The following is a 21,951-nucleotide window of genomic DNA, read 5'->3' as shown; positions in this document are numbered from 1 at the left end:
GCCAACCTGTTAGCAATCATGCCTATAGTGGCTCGTTAAAGGCATCCGTTCGACAAAGAAAAAAAAAGATATAGATATACTGTATATATAAATATATATAAAAACGCTGCTCCAGTTTAGTGAAACATCGGAAAAGCAAGCATGACTGCATTCAGGATGGGTTTCTGTGTGTTTACACTGAGTCGGTATAAAGGCAATCTCTGAGTGGGTGGGGAGACAGTTTTAGCTTCTTTAGCCAAGATGATCAGCCCTTGTGTCATTTCAGAAGTTCAGACACATAATGAGAAAGCTAAAGATGGTGTGAAATAGTTTGAACTATTACATGACTTGATATTTCCACAGAAAGCTAAGTAGTTACCAAAAGCAACAGGGGGAATTAAGGAGGATCGCTACAGGTCACATGCGGTCATACATGAGCAAACGGCCAAACTTCCCTCACTGTAGAAGCAGTTGGGTTTCTGCAGCCTAGAAGTTAACTTTGTGTCACTTCAGTTGCTAAGACATTGGTATAAAAATGGTTTGATATTCTATTTTTCACATCAAGCCAGCAACAAATGTGATGCAGAAATTGCGGGAAGCTCCAAAAGGGGGACAAGCAATTATTATGCAAGCAAAAAAGACCAAAGTATCTTCTGTGTAGTTCACAACCCTGACATGGGCTGCCACCAAGCCACATGTAAGTTTTTAGCTGGGATATAACGTTTTTTCATTTTTTATTATTTTTCTTATTTCTGTAGTCTGAGCTGGGATCATGTAAAGCTCGTACTTTCAACATGACTTCAGAAAAAGAATGCTCCTATAGACTGAGAAAAAAAAAAATGAAAACAAAACAAGCCCTAAGGAGTTTCCTTTCAGCTAAACTGAGTTTCCAAACCACAAACAGTTTGGTGGGTTAGTCTGACAAATGTTCTGGTAACAGAGAGACCCAGTGCTGCTTTTGGACCGAGGCTCAATAGAAAATGCAGCAGAGGTATGTTTTTTCTCTCCATCGTTTTCTCTCCCATCTCCTGTCTTCCCATAAAAATCTTGCATATGCAGTTAATGCACACACACACACACACACACACATCATGGGATGACATCAGCGCAGTAGTACGGACAGCTTCCAAATTTGCGCTATCTCTCTCTCTCTCTCACTCATTCAAATTTCAAGCTCTGTTAAGAAAATCACATTATTTCTATAAGAATATGAGCTACAGCTGCCCCATAAAAGATAACATCAGCCATAAGTTTGCTGGCTTGGTTGAAACAAATGAGTTCCTGTAAAAAAAAAAAAAAAAAAAAAAAAAAAAAATGAACAAAGCGTTGTGTTTGCCCACAGAGCTGCAGCATGGGGCAGCAGCACTCTCCTGCTTGATCTGGTGCCAAACACAAACAGGCTCCTTTCTGTCATGACCTCATGCTTATCTACGGAGAAACAGGGCACGACGTTTGGTTAGACTCAACCGTCTACCAGATCCCACCTATTCAAGACCGCATTCCAGTTCATTCTCTTAATTTTCTGCTTTGTTAAAACTAACTCCTCATCTATCAGGATGCCCCAGATCCAGAAGAAAACCCATCAGCCCTAATCAATTCCTTTCTCCTCTTTTGCAACACCTCCTTGAAATAGAATAACATTATAGACGGACAGTAACTTTCAACATTCCAGCAGATGAGACAAGCTTTCTAACATACATGTTGCCCCGGGACTTATTTTGACAGAAGCATTCCCCCAGGAGCTATCTATCAGCTCTGGTGGCTTGTTAAATCAGGTCATGTTTCGGTTCTAAGGTTAAGATCACACACATGATTGAAAAGGTTATTGCTGGAGAGAGCTGCCACGGTGCTATTCTCCCAGACTGCATCACTCTCTGCCAGTTGACATGCCTCCAACCTTTCTGGCATGCTGCAGCTCTTATTCAAACAGTTATGGCCCCCAAAACTCTTACATGGACCTCTTGGCTTGACCACGCACATGGACTAAGTAGAGAATTTGCAGGATATTTGGCTAATCAATGTGCCAAACAACTCTGCCTTGAAGGGTATTCAGTGGTGCACTTGCTGGGCTTTGAGAGGGAAAATAAATGAAAGGTTTATATATGCCAATTTTATTTAAAAACTGTTGATGAGGAAGAAGATGGATTGTTTTCTCCGTGTATTTAAATAACAGTGTAAAACAATACTCATCGCTTTGCCAAAAGTAATTATGGCACACAGTTAACACCAAGAGCTCAGTTCAGGGGGGAGTGTGTCGGCTTGATGCGTAGTTGAATGCAGTGAACTTGGGCTGCAATGTTTTATATGTTTTCCAACTTGGAAACGCAGCCAGACATCAGGTTTATTGTACAGACCTCAATGAAGACCAGATCCACTGAAACACGGGGCGGGAGAGAAGAAGAACGGTTAAAGATCAGCCACAACCTCTGGACAGAGGACGAAAAGCCCTGCAGCCACTGGAAGACATCCAGTCTGAGGGGCAGAGATCAACATCTGATGTGGTTCATAGTTGATAATAAGAACCAGGCAGGATAAAGTCAAGAAAAAGTTAACTTTGACTCTCTCATTAATATCTCCCTTTTAGGGGAAATTTGCTCTTTGATTAGCTCTCATCTGTTAACACCCCTTTTATCTTTCTCATTGGCTCTTATTTTCTCTTCTTAGCACTTTTCTCAGGGCGCTATGGCTCTGACCGTTGCTCTCCTTATGACTGGCTGCTTGCAATTTTGATGATCTAGGAATTTAAGCTTATTCTACTTTTGCACGCATTCTATGTCGCTACGGATAAGAGTGTCAGCTAAATGCCTGTAATGCAACACATTAACTTAAAATGTTATTCGGTGCCATTTAACACACAGCAAACTGGAGTAGATGATAAATCCAGTCCAGAAATTAGCTGTGTATTTGAAAGGCAATGAGGCAAAACAACATCAGTCAGCCAACTGCTGTCTGAGCCTCAGGATTTGCATCACACCTTTGGCATTTTAAACCACAGGAATATAAAAATTTGTTGATGTCAGTTGTTGACTCTGTGACCTCTTCTTCAGGTGAGCGGCAAACCCCAGGACCCCTGAATAATTTTCACTCTCTCAGTATTTTGAAACATTCCTTTGTGATTTACCTTGGAAATGGAATATTTCCCAGCTGAACGTAAAAATGTAAATTAATATCGGTTGGTTTCCACCATTGAGCATCCAGCTGCGTCTCGCCATGGCCAAGCCAAACAGCTGAGGAGCTACCGGGCCCAGGTGCACCCCGGGGGGCTCCTGACAGAAACTCCTCCAGCAGCTGCACCATGAGGTGCAGACAGAAACACTGTCTGGTTGTTACTAATACAATAACACTGGATGAATCAACATGATTTTATTCAACACCACAACTGCAGATGTAAAATCCAAGGGGCAATTAATTACCTGCTGGCTATATATTTTAACACTTTTATCCCACTGCAAATAGTGCTACTGCCAAATCAAGCAAACGGGAAAGAAGTAACAAGCCAATATGGCTTTGGGTCTCAGTTGCGGCATGTCTCTGGTTGTGATGAGAGTGGTAATTGCAGTTTTGTGTCTCTTAACAGCCAGTGGTTGTTATGTTGTGACAGGGAGAGTGCTGCTCTTACATTGTTGTCCCCTGGAGATTGTAATAAGACTGACAAATACCAAACACATCACAAATCAGCTCTGCCTTCTGACAAGCTAATGTATTAGACAAAACCTGTTGGCCAGAACGGGTGTTTCTGATGGAGTGAACAGAAAAACAGTGTGTGATCTGGTATGTTTAAAGGTGTGTCTTTGGATGAGAGCCTGTGTGCATCTCATTAACAAACAGGAAATTACTTCACACGGAGTTAGGTAGAGGCTTTATTCATTTAATTTATTAAGATGCTACATAGTCCAACCAGGTTGGGTTGTTTTTATACACCAGAGAGACTACTTGACTAGGAATATTAATCTTCTTCTCAGATAGACTTATTTATTTATTTATATACATACAAAACAGTTGCCCGACTGCTTACATTGATCACGGTGATGGTCAGAGACTCCAGGATAGGTCAGTGTAGTGTTTACAATCAGGCCTCGATCGATTAGTATTTACAGATAATTATTTGTGTTTGTTTAATCCCACTTGGAGAACCAAATTGGTGGGGTTTACTGCATCAGCACAATTCAGACTCTGGTAAAATACATTCTCAAATCACAGAAAGGTTCATTAAATACTTTGAAATACTTTCCTGTCATCTTCTAAACCTTTCTGATTCTCATTGTATGGCCCTATGCCGCAAACCCCACCCACCTGGCACTCCAAGCAGGGTAAAATAAATGCTAAGAATTATTTTTAAGTACTATTTGACCCAGGTCTGATCACAACCCAAGATGGGACTGTAGCTCAGGTCTGCTCTGCCCTCCCTCTAAGCAGCAAGTCATCCTCAACCCAACAACTTTACAGAGATACAGTAGAAATACACACTTCTAATTTTTCTCTCTCAATCTCTCTCTCCAATCCATCCTCCTCCACTCCACCACACATGTAGATACAGTGGATTACATTTGTTTCCTTCTTTCAGTTTAACAAAGGTGAATACACTCCTCTCAACACTTCACTCATCACACGTAGATACAGTAGGATACAATATGCCCAACTCCTCTCTTTCACTCCAATAATGCAAAGTAGAATTACACTCCCCAGCTCCAAACTTTCAACAGCATTCTTAAATTGTTTCATCTCACAATTTGCATACTGAGGAAAAGCTTTTCTTTTCCTCAATATGCAAATTGTGAGATGAAACAATTTAAGAGCATGTCTTTTTTTTCTTTTTTTGACAAAAAAAAATACCCATTGGCTCTAAAACAGTACAATGTCATCATATGGTCCCTTAAGGATATATCTAGGTTGTATGCTTCTTTTCCCTCGCTTGCTTTCAACTTAGTGCATTAAAATGAACACAACTTCAAATGCAGTGAGGATATTACATTGATAATCAACTGATAAAATGCAAAACAAACACCAAAACTGTACACAGGCCTGCAGTGGAGTGAAAAAGAGCAAGCTCATAGACAGTAGTTACATGGAGAGCTGGAACAGGGCAGCTTGAAACACTCAAATGATCTCAGACATACATTTGCCCTAACATAACAGAATGTCAACAAATGTATGGCTCAGTGGGAAAATACTTGAAGTTGAAAATATGACAAAAAAAAAACAAAAAAAACCCAGCAGTATCGCACCTTGGTATAGCTGATGTCAGGGAAACACACAACCAGTCGCCTCTACATGCACCTTCTGTCCATTCATACTCTCTCGCTATATAACTCTATATATACCTCCTTCTTGGCCCGAGAATAACTTGCCCAAACAGGTCACAAGGCAAGGCTTACATCCAGAGAACATAAATGATCCGATCCTACCAATCTGGAGCTCATTGTAGTTAGCTGCAATATTCTTAGATGCTTTAATTCTAAAAACAAAAATTCGTTAAAATCATAAAAATGCAACAAAACAAAACATGAAAGAAAAAAAAACAAAACAGAAAATTGAGTTGTGCAAACCTATAGCCAAAAAGACGTATTATTATCACTCAATGATAAAAAGCAATTAAATTAAGATTCAAAAGTCCAAATCCAACACTCGCTGTGGACGCATGCAATCAAGCATCTCCTCTGCCAACTGGGGAACCGGTGAGCTTTGAGCGACCGGGGAAGGTAATAAGGTAGTGTGGGTTACTTGAGAAAGGAAAAGACGGAAGAATATACCTATGGTATTGTGTCTGACATATTGATCAAGATCGTTCTCCAATCAAAGACAAGCCGGTCTATACAAAGCCTCTGATTGGAGGAGTCAGTTTGATTGACAATAGCCCTGTGTGTAACCCCTACCGCCTCTCTGGATCGTCTCTCTGGTAAATCCCTTCCTTAAAGGGGGTTTAGCTGGAAGGAACACGGCAAACCTGGATATACTGTACAGCAGGGGGATTACGTATACATATACGTAGGCTCTGGCCTCCATCATTTAGAAAAAGAAAATACGCTACGCTAAAATGACATTCACACAATGCAAACTGACTCAATCGCACCACCACTACCTCACCGGCGTTAGAAAATCCATTGGTCTGAATCACTAGCATTAAATCATGTTTCCATTGCCCCCCCACCCCCACCCCCAGAACTGGTCATCTGTATACATGAAACTTCGGGAAGAGGGCCAGAACGATTATGTAATGATTACGTAGAGGCAAGACCTGTAACAGTTGGTTTATTCATAAGATGATGTATCATTTTTCTTTTTTCTCATACATTTCCTTTGAAATTTTTACATAAATGAGACTTAATCAAAACTAGTACCACCCCCCCACCCAGCTGATATGGCATTTCTGATCCAAAAGCCCAGATCCCGTGTTTGTTTCATCCCCCAAAAGCATGCTGCTGCCGACCGAACTGCACTGCGCTCTACCAGACCAAGTAGCCCACGATGACGCCCATCACAAAGTAGAGCGCGATGAGGGCCACCATGCGGGCGCTCAACCCCTCCTCTTTCACCGCGCCGACTGAGGAGGAGTGCTGAGACGACATCACGTTACTCTTCCTCATCCGCAGACCATCATCCTCCTGAGTTGCGGAGGAGAGGGGGGACGGAAAAATGGTGGGAGAAGGGTAAGGATCAAAGGGGGGGGAGGAGGGTAAAAGAAAGAAGTGTGTGGGGGGGGGGGGGTGAAAGGAAAGAAGTGAGTGTGGGGAGAGAAAGAGGGATGGCAGCGATGAGACAGTGAAATATAGAAAGGGAAAAAAAGAGAGACAGATAGACACAAAAGATGAGGAGAACAAGGGGGAAAAGAGATGGTCAGTTTATCAATCAGTCAGTAAGATAAGGCAGCAGTCATTCATTAATTCAAAGAAATGGGATATGCTTAAATCTCCATCTGACCCAATCCCCTCAAGACTGCAAAAGGCGCCAGGCTTTCACACACTTCATTTCCCAGCAGCGGGTGGGGGGGCTCTCTGTTAGTTTAATCTCAGCCACAGGAGCGGCCAACAGTCGTTCTGCCTCTGGCAAGAACTTAAAGAGGAGGTGGTGGTGGTGGTGGTGTTGGGGTGGGGGGGCTCTCACTTGGCTGTCTGTGATGTGCATGTGTGTGTGTGTGTGTGTTTGAGTATGTGCATATGTTTGTGTATATGCGTGTGACTCATCGCCAACCAACCCTTTAAAAGTACAATTTTAAACCCTACTTCAATGATTGTTGTGATTGATGGCATACTCATTGATGGGTAAAATTGCCTTATGAGCTTCGGACCCAAGGGTCTGCCACTGATTATGGATTTCAGCGGTTACACTTACCCCAAACCTCAATCTTAAGCTTACTGTCTCTATTCAAATCAAGGCAGCAAGGGGGAGGGGGACACCACAACATCATTTGTAACCCTACTTTGTGTGACTCAACCTTCCATTTAATTAGCTTATCTTGATTACAAATATGACTCAATGCAAAATATAATCATGAAACACAAAAATTACTTTGCAGTGATGTAATCTGCTAAATTTGATAAGATGTGGGGGCTTTTCTTTGTGTAAGAAGAAGAATTGCATTTCCCGTCCATTCCTGATTTAAGTCTTAAGCTGGGCTGAGTGGTTGAACCATGTGTTACAAGTTGCATCTTAAATGATACTGATTGGCCATTGCTGTAATGATGTATGACTTGTATCTAGTTCCTCCCCTATTTGTATTAGATCTGTAAATGTGACCAAGTAATATACATAAAATTTGTTTTTGTTCTCCATTTGTTTTTGTTACTCATTTCATTGTACTTATTTTATGGTCCATTTATACTATATGCAACTATTTTTGAATGATACTTGTGAAACACTTTATTGACCATTATTAACTTGGAAAATCCAGTAAATTTAAAAAAAAGAAAGAACCGCCTCTGGCCCTTGAGTGATCTCACTCACCCTGATCTGTTTGTTTTCTTCCCGTAGCCTCTGAGCCTCCATCTGCAGCCTCTTACACTCCTCCATGATCTTCTTCACCTCCCCGTCATCGAGGGTGGAGCTCATGGACTTCATAGACAGCGTGGAGGACTCCGACTTCAGCAGGCTGGACGATATCATCTTGTTGGACTCCATGTCATGCTGTTGGCGGGTTAGAGAGGGCCGAGTTATAATGGATGAGTGGACTGTTGATAAAAATGCTGATAAACTCGGCGATCCTGACCGAAGGCCTGGCTAGCCTGTACGTATGCGCACACACACACACACTCTCACACACACACACACACACACAGAAATACAATCTCCAGCCTCCTATCTCTATGTTTATGCTGGAGTCCACCCAGGGGTGCCCTTCATAAGTGGATCAAGCTGGTTCTTATCAGCAGTATCTCTGTCTAACGTTGGTGCATTGTGCAGACTGGGAGCCATGTGTATGTACTGTATCTTATAGCTCATAACGAATTGAAAACAACAACAACAGGCCGTTTTCCCTCCTGGTGTTCACGAAGCCTGTAGACTCGGCTCATATCAGGAGGAGATAATGTCTCTACAGCTGTGTGTGGTTTGGAGAAGAATCACAACAATAACAACCTGCTTGTGAGAATGGAGAGAGAGAGAGAGAGAGAGAGAGAGAGAGAGAGAGAGAGAGAGAGAGAGCAGCCCATCGAAGGGCTGAGACTGCGGCCAGGGGGGAGAGAGCAGGGACTGGAGGGAAGGAGGACAGGACGGAGGAAGAGGTGAGAAGGGAGAGGGAGATTGAGAGAGACGGGCAAGACAAGACAGAGAAAGAAAGAGAGAAAGTTAGTGAGAGAAAGGAGAGGAGAGAAAAAGATCGAGAGAGACAGGACAGACAGAACAGACAGGGGACTAGAGTGATAGAAGGATAGAGGGAGAGACGTGTGCAGCAGAGCAGTAAAGACGTGAGGTGTTGGGAGATAGAAAAAAGGAAGAGACAACAAGGAACAAAAAGGAGGGAGGCGGAGAGAGGAGGGGAGGAAGAGCACGTGCTTACCGTTTTCTCATTCTCCGCTGGCAGCTCAAAAACACACCTCAGCTTGGAGTCCATCAGCTCCTCTGGTTTGGCCTCCTTCCACTGGAGACACAGAGAACCAAATTAAATTTTGATTTCGAGTACCGACACATTATTTTTGTATTCAGACAAGCCCACGCAGAACACTGCAACGGTGCGAGCAAATCCGAAACCAAAACAACAGAAATATTGTTATAGTGTCTATCTATCTAGGTGTCATGTTGATAAAGCACATAAGGTGCTGTAAAGTATATTAAGAAATAAAGACATAAGAAGGCAAGGAGAAGGACTGTGTGGAGGAAAAACAGAGTGAAAGGAAGTGGTTGGCATCAGGATTATGGTAGCCTACATTACAGGAGGAAAGCTCAGAAAACCCTCCTGCTGAGTTTGAAGCTGCACTACAGCGGTCTCATCCTCAGATCACTGAGCAGGAAAACCAGGGAGACGAGGGATAAAAGGAAACTAGGCCTGTGCCGACATGAAAATTTCATAGTACGATTATCTTGGCCAAAATTATTGATTGATTATTGACTGATTGATTACCCTGATAATTATTAATAAGATGAAAACACGTTTTAATGTAAGACTGTAGAACTCTGTGTAAAATATTTGACTTTTTTCTTAAAAAACAAAATTGCAAATGCTGGTTTAGCTTATAAAAACTGTAAGGATAGTTTTAAACAACACATAAAAATTCACAAAACAGCATCTTAAATAAAAGTAAAACTGCTACTGGCCTGGATGCACGTTAAATAAAATAAAACATCAATGCTGACAGGAGAGAGAGCTGTGGCTGTGCTGTGTGTTTGAGCTTGTTATTCAGCCTCCCAACAAGTCGCCACGCATTTTATTACCGTGACCATCGTGGTGGTCACGGTAATAAAATTGCGTTGCGATGTCATAACCATTATTGCTTTTTTTTACTGCGATATAGAGTAACACCAGTTATTGTCCCATCCCTAAGCCGAACCTGTCCAGTCCACTACAACGCAAAGAATCCCTGCCCAGCAGGTAGAAATCTACTGTTGACAAGGAGAAAACAGTGGCTGAACACATTTGAAGAGTTTTGTTTCAAAATGAAATACTGAGATACTGACAATAAAAATGATACCTATTCCTACAAAATGACTGATAGCACTACATTAGAACTTATGGTACTACTACTACTACTAGGACTACTTATGGTACTTTTTAAAGGATATTAGGCAACTTGAGTCCTTGGTTGACAAAATAATACTTTTTAATACTAGGTTCTCTATGATTTCTAGATATTGAAAGATGAACTTTACATAATGATTGTTTCTAGAACGCATACAGTATGCAGTATGAACTATTTGTTTTCAATATAACCATCAAAAAGGGGGGAAAGCATTAAGATTGCTTGATTTATCTTATCATTCAGAAGATGTTAGCACCTTTAAGGCTGCTCAAGGGGTCAAAGTTGAATCGGGCACGCCTCCTGTGGTTCAAATGGGGCGGCAGCAGCCTGAAGGTTAGAGGAACAGGCTGGTGATTCCAAGGTTGCCAATTCGAATCCTGTACCAGCTGGGATCGTGGCAATCGTGGCACTGTTCAGTGGCGCTACTGTGGTAGCACTCTGCAGCTGGCAGGTGTTGATAGTATAAATGTGCGTAACTCTCCCACTCTCCCTTTGCAAACAATCCTGCAGGCTGTGTGTAAATAAGGCCGTGTTCTTAGTCAACTTGCATTTTTTACATTTTCGTCAGGGCTGCTCTATTACCAGGGAGATCAGCTCTGTCCATTGTTCTCCGACTCCACGTCTGTTGTGAAAGGGGGGAAACAACAGCGGAGATTTACCACCAGGAGGACAAGTTCCTTCTGTTGCACTCTTCCTACGATCCCACCTCTCACTGTTTCTCTAACCTCTGTCACAAATATGGGCTTGCACAATAGCCCACTGGGTTTCAGGCTCTGCCTCTGCACAGTGTCTCTTGTCTAACCATTGCTCAAGTTGTGTGTGTGTGTGTGTGTGTGTGTCACAATATCACACCGAATTCTCAAGACACTTGTCAGCATGTTAACGATAATTTACGACGGTACACTGGCCAATGATAGCAGCAGTGAGACGGAGACCACACACACTGTTATGACTAAACCGTGCTCATTGTGTTCTTTATTGCTTTGTGTCAGCACTGCGACACAGGCCCTCATCCAGGCTGTGAGTTGCTAATCGACCGCCTCTTCCTCACAGTAAAATTCAGGGTGTATTTTCTATCTTAGCAAGAGTGGGGTTCATCTGAGCGTGTGCTTGTGTGAGAGACTGTTCTGTCTGTGTGTATTAATGCAAGGTATTTTATGAAAATGGCTCAACCATGTTGGTGGTGGAAAATAATTTGAAGAAGATGGAGTACACTCACCACTCCCTCCATGTCAGTCATGTCAGGTGGCGCCAGCAGGGACTGAACCATGAACTTGTGTTTGCTCTTCTCATTGGGGTCGTAGTCAAAAGGCTGCAGCATAACTGAAATACAAAAAGACAGTCATTGTCAGTGTAGGAAGGAAAATATAAGGAAAATATACATTCTTAAAACCTAAGGCGATAATTTCACAATGTTTTCCATCACCCTGTATTTTTTGTTTTTTAATCATGCCTTTGAGAAAAAAACATTTTCAAAGGATATTACACAAATATCACAGCAAAACTGTATGTCCCTGCAAGGATACTATAGTGATACTATAGGAGATTAAAAAAAGAAATACCATTAAGCATGATAAGGCCACAATAAACTCACTATTGAGTATCACAGACACAAGTCCATATAGGAATATTGCAGTGACTTTTTTGGTAGAGCTCTCTCAGTTTTATTTTCCTTTTTTTTAAATCTCACCCTCACTTCTCGTCCTCAACCCTCGGAAATGATTATAAAGATCCTAAGGAGGATGTGTCAGATGGATATCTTGTTAGCATCATCCAAATCACAGCAGACAGGCAGAAACACAATTTGATTTGTGGGTGAAGCAAAGCAATAAAATCTGCCTTCCCAAATACGAACACTTATGGAATGCCGGCGACTAGGCCCTTAGTTCACTTCGTCAGCAACTTTCCATCTCTTTCCCTTTCTTAACTCAAGTGTTCCAGTTCAACTCCTTGGATTAAAGAGGAATTAGTGAGTATCAAATACCCATATATTTGTCAAACAGTAAACTAGGGCCTCAGCAGCTTCAAGGATTTTACTCGCCCCTGCTGCTCGGAAAAATGGTGGAGATGATTTATTTCCATGTTCGTGTTACCATGACAGCGAAACACTGATGGATCTACAAATACCCCGGGGGGTAATCTTTCTAACAGCTTCCAACCCTGTTGTTTTTCATCTTAACATTACATATCGCTCTAACAAAAAGCAGGTGTGGGGTTGGAATACTACTTTAACCCGTCACCACATCAGTCCTCTCAGTCAGTGGTGTGTTATTTGATGTCATTCCAATGACTGAAAAGGTATTTTACAGCTGTAACGATGATTTAAAATGATCACTTTCTTATGTCAGCGTCTAAGTTAAAGGGGCTGGGAGTCCAGAGGGGATGAAAATGGCTATTGATGGGTGATCTTATTCTCCCTTCATTACTGTTTTTAAAAAGGAGCAAGGCTGGAATTCAAAGGCAAATTTTGACATCAATGCCAACTCTGTGTGCAATGCATGCGTGATTCTTTGGCTTTCATTAGAAACAAATGACCTCTTAATTTCAAAGCCAGTGTTGGTGTTCTCAGATGTGGCTACCAGGACGGTTCTCATATATGGCACATGCCAATTCTCCCCAGAGTGGAAAACCTCAGAGTTGTAGTGCGCCATTACAGCAATCAGGGCAGTTCAATATTGCAAACCAGAACCAGACGGCGGGAACAGATTGAGAACGTCCTGTTTCAGTCAGGCCCAATTTGCACGGCCATCCACCTTGGGTCCGAGGGGACAATACTGGAGAATGGAGGCAGGAAAGCATGTAAGTTCTTTGAGGAACACTGAATAACATAAAAGGGTCCAAAACCAAAGCCTCAGTCAGATGGAAAAAAATATACCCTCCGTAGGGGGAAAAAAATGAGTTAAATCGTCTTTGATCTACACACTTTAAACAGGCCTTGACAAAAAGCTTCTTCCACTGATGGCATAATTTAGTATTCTTACTTCACACTGGGCGATCATTCATAAAACTCACAGAGGCTAATTGCAGTCAACATGGTCAAGCAGGATGGTAATCTGCATGTTCGCCTGCCTGCTTGTTGTTGATGAATGGAACAATTAGACGGGCGCGGTAGGGAGGTTAAGAGAATTTTCCTTTCCTGTCACTAATTTATTATGTCCCACGAGAAAAGATGTTCACAACAGAATTAATTAAATATTTATCTTTAAGTGCTTATAGTGGTCTACCAATGGTTCCATTCCATTCACAATGACCAGGCAGAGGGAGAATAATTCTACTAATGGGCATTAAGGCACCTACGGGGAAATCGCATTGGGCCAAGGCAAGACTCGCTATAACAGTAACCTATTCACAAACCTTTTCAGAAGAAGGGAGCTTATCCTCAAGCCCTCCCTGTCTGCCTTGTTCATTATTATTCATAAGGAAAATCTGGTCAGAGATCAGCAAACCTACCGAGACAATATAGGGTGGGAGTGGGAAAGAAGCTAAAATTTTGGGGTTTCCGAGATACAGGCCTGCAGGGAAAACTCACCAGGACCTACAAGTTATACTCATAAAACTCCTTTATATTCAGGCTTCTCAGGGTAGCAAAGCTGATCTCAGACTCCTGATTGTGCTCTCCTGGGTCCATCTTATTCAATATAATTCAGCAGGAAAAAACTGACTATAGACTAGGAAACCTATTCCAGGGTCACCAGCACTTACTCCATCACACTTTGGCAGGAATCAACCACCATTAAGTGATCCAATTCTGTTCTAAGAATCTAGCTGGCGGGTAAAATAGTGAAAGTGGCTTGCGAATTTTGGAATAAACCAGCATGTGTGGCATGTGGACAGAAATGTGTTGTGAATATGGACCCAGATGTTGGGTAATTATCACATGTGACAGGAGAATCTGTTGATGATGAGTTTCCTGTGCTATCATAATAGCAGGCACACTGGAAATGTATTCCCTGTGGAAAGTATGGTTGTTGGACTGGCAAGCTAATGAAGATAATTGCAACAAAAGAATGTTATTTTGCTTCCCTAGGAATGTTGACATGTCCCGAGAGTTTAACAGGTCCTCTTGAGACAATAAAGAACTTCTGACACACTCCCAAAAGAAGATCAATATTTGTTGACACAAGGATTTTGAGACATTCATGCCTCATATTTTTCCATTGAATACTGCATAACACCAATCAAGCTCAGCAACATTCCTGTGGCGAGGGCAACATTTAACATATAAAGTTTCGGGTTTAGCTTCAAAAGCACTGTGTGTGTATCCTTGGCTAAGCCAGCAAATGACACATCAGGGGTTTGTAGGTATCCTGTGGCAGGCCGTTCCCTTTCGTTTGTTCCGACACAAGTAAAGTTCTACGTAGCTTTTGTGCTGCTCTGTTTACAATTCGAGGCCAGAGACCTGACTATAGACTGCAAGAGGTTACAGCTCCTATACAGTATTCTTGGACCCATGCTATTTAGCATAAACCTTTTTTTTTTCGTTAAAGTTACTTAAAGTGTGTGCAATTTCGATGCACAAATCATCTGCGAGACTCAAACTTATGACCCCTTGTCATCCTACTGAGTCGGCTGCTTTGATTATACAGTAATTTGCAAGCCGGAGCTCTCCCTGTAGACAGGTTGGACAGAAAGAGGTTAAAACTCCTTTAATCGATAGTGACTACATTCTCAACACAGACTGCTATCCTTATGGGACTCAAACCTTCGACCTTCCTCAGCCTAATGAGGGTGATAAATGATGGCGGCTAACAGATTGGACTGCACTGATTTGTCGCCCACTACTGACCGCTGTCCCCAGTGACACAGTGTGCAGGCGGTGATACCAGATCCGGGAGGTTGTAAAACGAGTCTGTGGCTGTAAATGGCAGTGGTGGCGTAGCCTGGAAACACTAGCCTGTACCTGTCTCCCTCCAAGAGTACGGCTAGGGATGAGGCCTGCCAGGAAGAAGGACCGGGGAGAGAGGAAGGGGGAATACTGGGGAGGAGGAACGGGATGTCAGGGGTCACCATAGGCAAAAAGTAGTATGTGTGTGTGTGTGTGTGTGTTTATGTAAAAAGAGAGGGAAACCCTTTAGAATTCTGGGATGAGAATGGGTTGCATTGCGGGAGGAAAAAGTTATGACCGGGCTTAACTTCCTTCCAATATGGTTATTCTCACAGATATGCACTTGTTTTAAATCAAGATAAAAGACAGTCATAGAGATCCGGATTTAGGGACCCCAGTAGAGCTGGGTTTAAAAAATTGATTTTCCGATTCAAATCAATCTTCATTTGAATGATCCGATATCGATTCATAAAATCCCGAGATCGATCTTTTAATATATGCCCAATATATTCCTGTAGAGTCTGTAGAGTTGCACAACTTGCACTATATTGTGTTGACTGCTGTAGTGTGTTGGTCATGTTAAATAAAAAGTACATTAATGTAACTGCTTTGGGGTCAATTCTTAATGTAAAATTAATATTTTTAATAATGCACCAGGTTAGAGGGTTCCTTGTACAATTTACAGCATTAGTTCTCTGAGAATCTCTTTCATATCCAAGCAAAATTGGTATTGTAACTGAAATATCCCTAACTGAATTGATATTGAATTGAATCGAATCAAATCGGAAATCGAATCGAAACCTTGTGAATCGGGAAATCAGTGGCGATACCCAGCCCTAGACCCCAGGCTACTTTAACATGGCCTCTCTCCTGCCTCGTACCATCATTCCTTACCTGAGACATTGATTGAGGTGCCTGCATCGATGATACCGCTGTTTGGCCGGACACAGTACCGGCGTGGCGCTGTCGTCTTCACCTTGAAACACACATTCCTGTCTGTAGGGTTGGAGAGCTTGAGAGTCGTGGTGACCACGTCTGAGAACGGACCTGTGGAGAAGGGAGACAAGGGGGGCAATTAGTCTGGGTTTCGGGAGTTCAGGAAGACACCTTTATTTTCTCTTTGACAAAATATGCTTTTTCAAAATTATACAATGTGTTCTGAATGGGATTTATGGGACCCTCCGGTCATTAAACATTCTCACCAGATATAGGACTAAGCAAACTTAGTTTCAACTGAACTAAAACAAAAGAAGAACACAAAACCTGGAGTTAACAGCAAACAAAACAGACTTCTTTTCAGGTGGGACTGACATCTACTGGTTAAAAGCATACTTTTGGAATTGCAATCTGGTATTGGCTGATCTTGGTTACCTGTGATGTAGGTTACCTGTTTTTTTTGCTCGTCATGGATCAGCCAATAGCAACCAAGATCAGCCAGCAGCACATTGCAAGAGCATGGTTTTTTAACTGGTGGATGTCTGAAAAGTAGTCTCTGTGTTTGGTTTCCCTTTAAGAACTTTTCAAATGAAACACACGTAAAGCTAAAAATATTATAACAGATCAGATATTGGCCTTTCATATTTTCTTTCCGACATGATGAAATTAACAAATCACTAGTCGGAATATTCTAGTTCAGTTTAATTGCACAGTGATAATACACAGAATAGAAGTAATAAAACAAGGTGATGTAACACAATGATAAAACACAGAGGAGAGAAAAAAAATCGATTGGTGCATGAGATAACAAAAAACAAGGGGCTTATAAAAAACAATGAAGATCAGAACAAAGGCAAAACTAAACTGGATAAGAGAAACTAAATGGCAAAAAAATACAGTTGTATCAATCAAAAATGACAAAATACCATTTATCAATCAAGTTTTGTGAAAGTCAAACGGTTGGAAAAAATGAGTGTACACTGACTGCTTGAGCATGAAACTGCCACTGGCATACAAACTGAGCCCGTAGCGTGTGTGAGCTGTAAAGCTCTTGTGAACTGTGCAGCAAGAAAGCAACGTACTAATCAAAGCAAATGAGTGTCTCTTAGTCAACTGATCAAAAGACATCGAAATGCAAATCCATCATAAGCTGCTACAGAAGAAGCACCAGTTTGAGAAAAAACACTGACAACAGCTAAAAAGAAAAAAAAAAATCACCCCTCAGGCAGGCAGGGCTCTGTACATGAGATCAAAGAAGTAGGCAAGATTTGCAACATCATGTCTTAATACTGACTTATCAAGAAAAAGGCAGACTGGGGGCTTTGTTTTTTTTTTCAGTAAAGTTCAACCACTGAGGGTTTCTGCTTAGTGCCTACTAAACATAATGTAGGTGTGTGGAAAATTGTATTATTGGTTGTATTATGATAAATTGTAACATTAATATTTTGGCACAATTTCTGTCCCAATATAGAGCGACATCATCCATCTTACATTTTCAGCATAGTGATAGGCAAAATTGCTAAACATTTAACAGAGATTTTACCAAAAAATGCACTGTTCTATATACAGCAGAGCCTGGCCAATCTGAACTCTGCAGCAATGGAGGCTTTTCAAACCGCTGAAATGTTCGGATAACTGAAAAGACTGAAACACCAGTGGGCAAAGCTTAAAAATATGAGACAACATGCATGCACATGCATTTAGGATAAGACTGCCCTGTCAAAGTCTAATTGGACATGGCTTTAATTATAACAAATCCAAACAACTGCCCACAATTAAGGCCTAATGCCACATATTTTCTTCAATTGACCTGAGGTTTGGATAAACATTGCTTTTACTGCCAATTCAACTAGTGAAGATTTTTAAGAATTTTGACTGAATGTTGCCCTCAAGATAAGTTCAAATCTCTCCGTTTCTCATGTTGAAACCAAAACATTACAACGTCTCAATAACCCACACTGTTGACTTGAGAATCAGAATACTGTCAGTATCACAATCCAATCATATCATGGCCTATGCATCATGACATGTGTCATATTGTGGGCCTGTATGGTTAGGATGCTTAGAAGGCTAAACCATGAGAAAAAAGATAGAATCACTTTGTAGAATCACTTCCTGGATCACTGACCACTATAAACTAAAAAGAGAAGCCAATGTTTTTTTCTGTCAGCTCACCAAAAACAGTGAACTGTGCGCATACAAAACCATACATCACAAGCTTCTAGTTCTCCGGCATTATAAGCAGAGCAGCTGAAGCAGTTAGGCTTTAACTAATTACAGCTAGCATTGTCGATGCAGACCACATCTCTGGGGCTTTTGGAGGGCCAGATGCATTAACGTCTGAGCAGCACAGATTCGTCAATAATGCTGAAACCCTCATAACAAAAGCCACAGCAATAGAACACTGTGCCAACTCTAAGAGGTGAACTAAGTTTAAGTGGGTTATCCATCCAGATGCAGCAATAAGATTATCAAAGCTTTTTTATGGACAAAGTTAGGTCGCTGACTTTTTTGCGTTCATCCTCAAAGATATTGCACCGTTGTTTTATCCTTTGCTTCCGTTCTTCCCTGTTCTTATACAAATTTGTTGAATTTTAACTTTCCAATAAATGTAGGTTTTTAATCTGATCTAGGCCTATGCCTTTTCATACACCTAGGCTAGTCTATATTTTGGCACCTTTTTTTCATCTCTTAAGGAATGCCTTGAATCACAGTGGACTCCAGCTACATACAATTTGTTTTGTAATAATCCCTTTTAGTCTTGAAATTATAGGGCGGTCAAGGTAATGCTCAACTTTGATTAACATCTGAGGTAACAGTGGAGAAATTGAGGACATGAGGGAGGAGGTGAGGGGGTGGGAGGGGGCGTGGGTGGACAAGGGCATAACAACCAGCAAGTCTCTTTCTTCACTAAGCTGTGTCAAATCACTCCACTTAGCCCTGCTATTCACAACTATATGACAGGGGAAGACAAGCACCGCCAAACAGACATGCTATACTTTTGGCTGGAAACACAGATATATGGACAATGTATTGTCATGAATATTGTCACATGTCAGGAACATTTTGACAATGTCAATAATTTGTAATCATTTGTAGTGGTTAAACCCAAAATGGTCTATCACAACATAGATGTGGGAAAATAAAAGTAAGGAGAGTTATGCATGTGATCAGACAGCAAATTAGACTTATTGCAAATTTTGCTGGAATCTCTTGGAATCCCCTCAAGGACTTAAGGGGGTGCGCCTAAGGCCTTATTGCAGATGAACAATCATTTGCATCTTAATCCAAGGGAGAGTGAATGAACCACAAAATTTGGCATTGGCATATATTTCATATCTTTTTCATATCTTATGTTGTGAGCCGGCAGCACCTATCCTGTTGGCAAAGCAGATAGCTGACAACCCCATATCAGGTCAATGTAATGTAATGTAAGTCCCAGAATAAAGAGAATCAATTGAATTTCCCCTCTGATTTATGTTTTTTTCATATTACTGCTGATTACATTAACAGAAAAGCTTCTATCAGTTGGTAATGAGGGCTCATACAAGAAGTCAATAAGCATCAATTCATACGGCCCAATTTGTATTTTGGAGTTTTACAGAGTCGTTAAAAATCACCTTCACTTGCCTCAGCGGGCAAGTGAAAAAACACTAACACTGAACTATGCATTTGCTCCCCAACTTTGAATCTTGCAGGCAACATTTAAGGCAACCGGTAACCTTATGCTAGTATTATAAAGCTCACAACTCAGTCAGGTCAGTGCTGGTTTTGTGAAACCCGTTTTGGTGAGATCCAAAATGTGTTTAAAGCAGGTCAAGCTACTTGACACTGAGCAACAACATAGCTATTTAGGGCCTACACAGTAACTGTTCCCCTGGCACCCAAACAAGCATTAAACATTTCATTAATGGGTGTTCAAGAGTAAATTAGGCTAAGATTGGTTATACTCAAGAAAATGACAACATAATCTAAGGGTGGGGTATTCATGGAAATCTTTGAGGATTTAAGTCACTCATGTAATGAAATAACACATCAGCACACTCCAGTTGCTAGGATAGAAAGGAAAAAAAGTTTGCATTTGTCCATTTGAGGGACGGAGAGGCACACTGTGCATGGAAATGTGGAATAGAGCTACTTCAGAATTAGCACATATTCCAGATTCTAGATAAGGTTTCACCTCCCAAAACATCCACAGCAACTGACACTTCCTTTCCCTGTTGCGCGAAGACAGAGAGGAAATTCAGACCCTCACAAGCCTGGCTCAACATCTAAGGGGTTTCAATGAAAGGGACTCACGCCACTGACTACTGTACACCTGATCTACAACTTCCTGAAAGTACCTCGGGATAGGGTCCAACTCACGGAAACCACAAACGCAGTTAAAAAAGTATTCTGAAGGGCTGATATTTGAGGCTGTGATCTTTCAAGGGTATGGTTTTATAAATAGCAGATCAAGAGTGGGGAGCTGGGTGTGTTTTGCAAAAATTAGTCAACATTAGCCGTGAAAAAGAAGAAAAATAATGAAAGGTGAAAAAAACAATCCATTTCCTCATCTTTGAGATTCTTTGGTCCAAAGCTGGTCTCAGCCTAGGTATAGGCTAACAAGTTGCCAGTGACAGACCTACTCTATAGCCTATTCCCTGCAGTTTCACACTGCATGCCTACTCATTAGCTGAGGCCTAATTGGCCACATGTGATTCGAGGTATGGTTGAGCAAGGCACAGACTTTCTTCTGTCCAGTTAACATGCATGCATTAAGACGTCTGATTGATACAACACTGTGGCAACTTACAGGCTCACAGTGGGTCCTATCTCAACAGTTCTGGACACCTGATTACCATCCACAGCACATAGATAGGCATCTCCCAACTAACACTGAAAGCAACTGATTTACGCTGAATAAAATTGAAATATGCCATTACACTGCCATATTGGAGGGACACAGTAAATGACAAGAGACAAGTTAGCAAGCTAAAGCCTTACTGAAGCTGCACATTTGTAAAATGGATTTATGATAGAATTGAATGAACTGCAGGTCCTTCAGTATTATTTTTCTTCTTTCCCCTGGCTGCAGTTACTTAAATTAGGAATAAAATCTATATAATAACCATATGTGAAATGTTATTTGGGCCTAATGCAACGTGACATGTTGCAGTTTTATAGTAAGCGAACTGCTTCACTCAAATACCTATTAACTACTATAAAACCTAAATGATGACAATGGTGGTCATGATGGTGACCTGTAAAACAGACTAAGAAGCAAAGGTTGCCCAGTTATTCAGTCCTGGGAGCTGTCATGTTATTAAATGACAGCTGGCTGTCCAACAGAGCGAGACAGCCAATCAGAGAACTAGCTGATGTTAGCTAGCTAGACCTGCTAAGGATGTTGCAGCTTGTGCGCACTGTAGGGTTAGCTATTTGTAAGGTAATTCATGCATTTGATATATTGACTACTGTACTGAGAAATATACTTTCATGTCTTTCGTTTGCACACTGCTTACTGGCAGCTGCTGCAGCATATATGTCTGACAGGGCCTGGCTAGCTTAGCCATTGCAAGCTAATCCAGCTAACTAGCTAGCTGCCGAGCTAGCAGTTGACCTGTCGTCCTTTTAATACACTGCTTCTTCTTTTCAAACGAAGGCAATATTGTCAGGGTACGTACTGCAGCTTCTCCCCGACTTGGTGACGGTAGCACTGGCCTGTACCCCCACCCTGCTGGCAGAAATAGCTCCCCCCTTCACGTCAAAGCCGGGCCCTCCCCTCTTACCTCGGAATTTCAGTTCGTGCTGAGGCTCCAAGAGCAGAACCTGTTCTGGCCGGGCCATGTCCCAACAGTTGAAGTGGGCTTATCGCAATGCAACCAGTTTCTGTAGGATACCCCTTGTTATGATGTTGTTGAATACTGCAACGTCTGGAGTTATTTCTTTATGATAATTAGCTGTGGTTATCCTGCCCCCCCGGTCACTGGTGCTACTCGAGCTACTAACGGCTGTTGTGATGCAGCAGGAAGGGAGTGAGAGAGAGGCTGGTGACGTCAC

General features: G+C 41.7%; 1 protein-coding gene across 1 annotated transcript; it reads right to left on the bottom strand.

The window, feature by feature from the left end:
* Positions 1-3,826: 3,826 nt before the first annotated feature.
* Positions 3,827-21,894, bottom strand: LOC139663315 (vesicle-associated membrane protein-associated protein B-like). The gene is made up of 6 exons (XM_071541954.1): positions 21,681-21,894; positions 15,868-16,020; positions 11,368-11,471; positions 8,972-9,052; positions 7,921-8,100; positions 3,827-6,581 (listed from the first exon to the last, which is right to left on the bottom strand). Exons 1-6 carry the CDS (start codon positions 21,736-21,738, stop codon positions 6,423-6,425), a joined length of 735 nt encoding a protein of 244 aa, XP_071398055.1. The 5' UTR covers positions 21,739-21,894; the 3' UTR covers positions 3,827-6,422.
* Between the last annotated feature and the right edge of the window lie 57 nt (positions 21,895-21,951).

Source organism: Centroberyx affinis, unplaced genomic scaffold, assembly GCF_046629955.1.
Source record: "Centroberyx affinis isolate AG114_WGS23_722 - 3 ecotype Tasmania unplaced genomic scaffold, CSIRO-AGI_Caff_v1 ptg003980l_1, whole genome shotgun sequence".
NCBI lineage: Eukaryota > Metazoa > Chordata > Actinopteri > Beryciformes > Berycidae > Centroberyx > Centroberyx affinis.
This window is presented reverse-complemented; position numbering and strand designations above follow the sequence as displayed.

Coding starts and splice junctions, on each gene's coding strand:
- LOC139663315 (XM_071541954.1), bottom strand. CDS start 21,738: ATGGCCCGGCCAGAACAGGTTCTGCTCTTGGAGCCTCAGCACGAACTG. Junction 11,472..15,867: donor CACCTCAATCAATGTCTCAG/GTAAGGAATGAT, acceptor TTTGTATTTCAG/TTATGCTGCAGCCTTTTGAC. Junction 9,053..11,367: donor TGACTGACATGGAGGGAGTG/GTGAGTGTACTC, acceptor CTGTGTCTCCAG/TGGAAGGAGGCCAAACCAGA.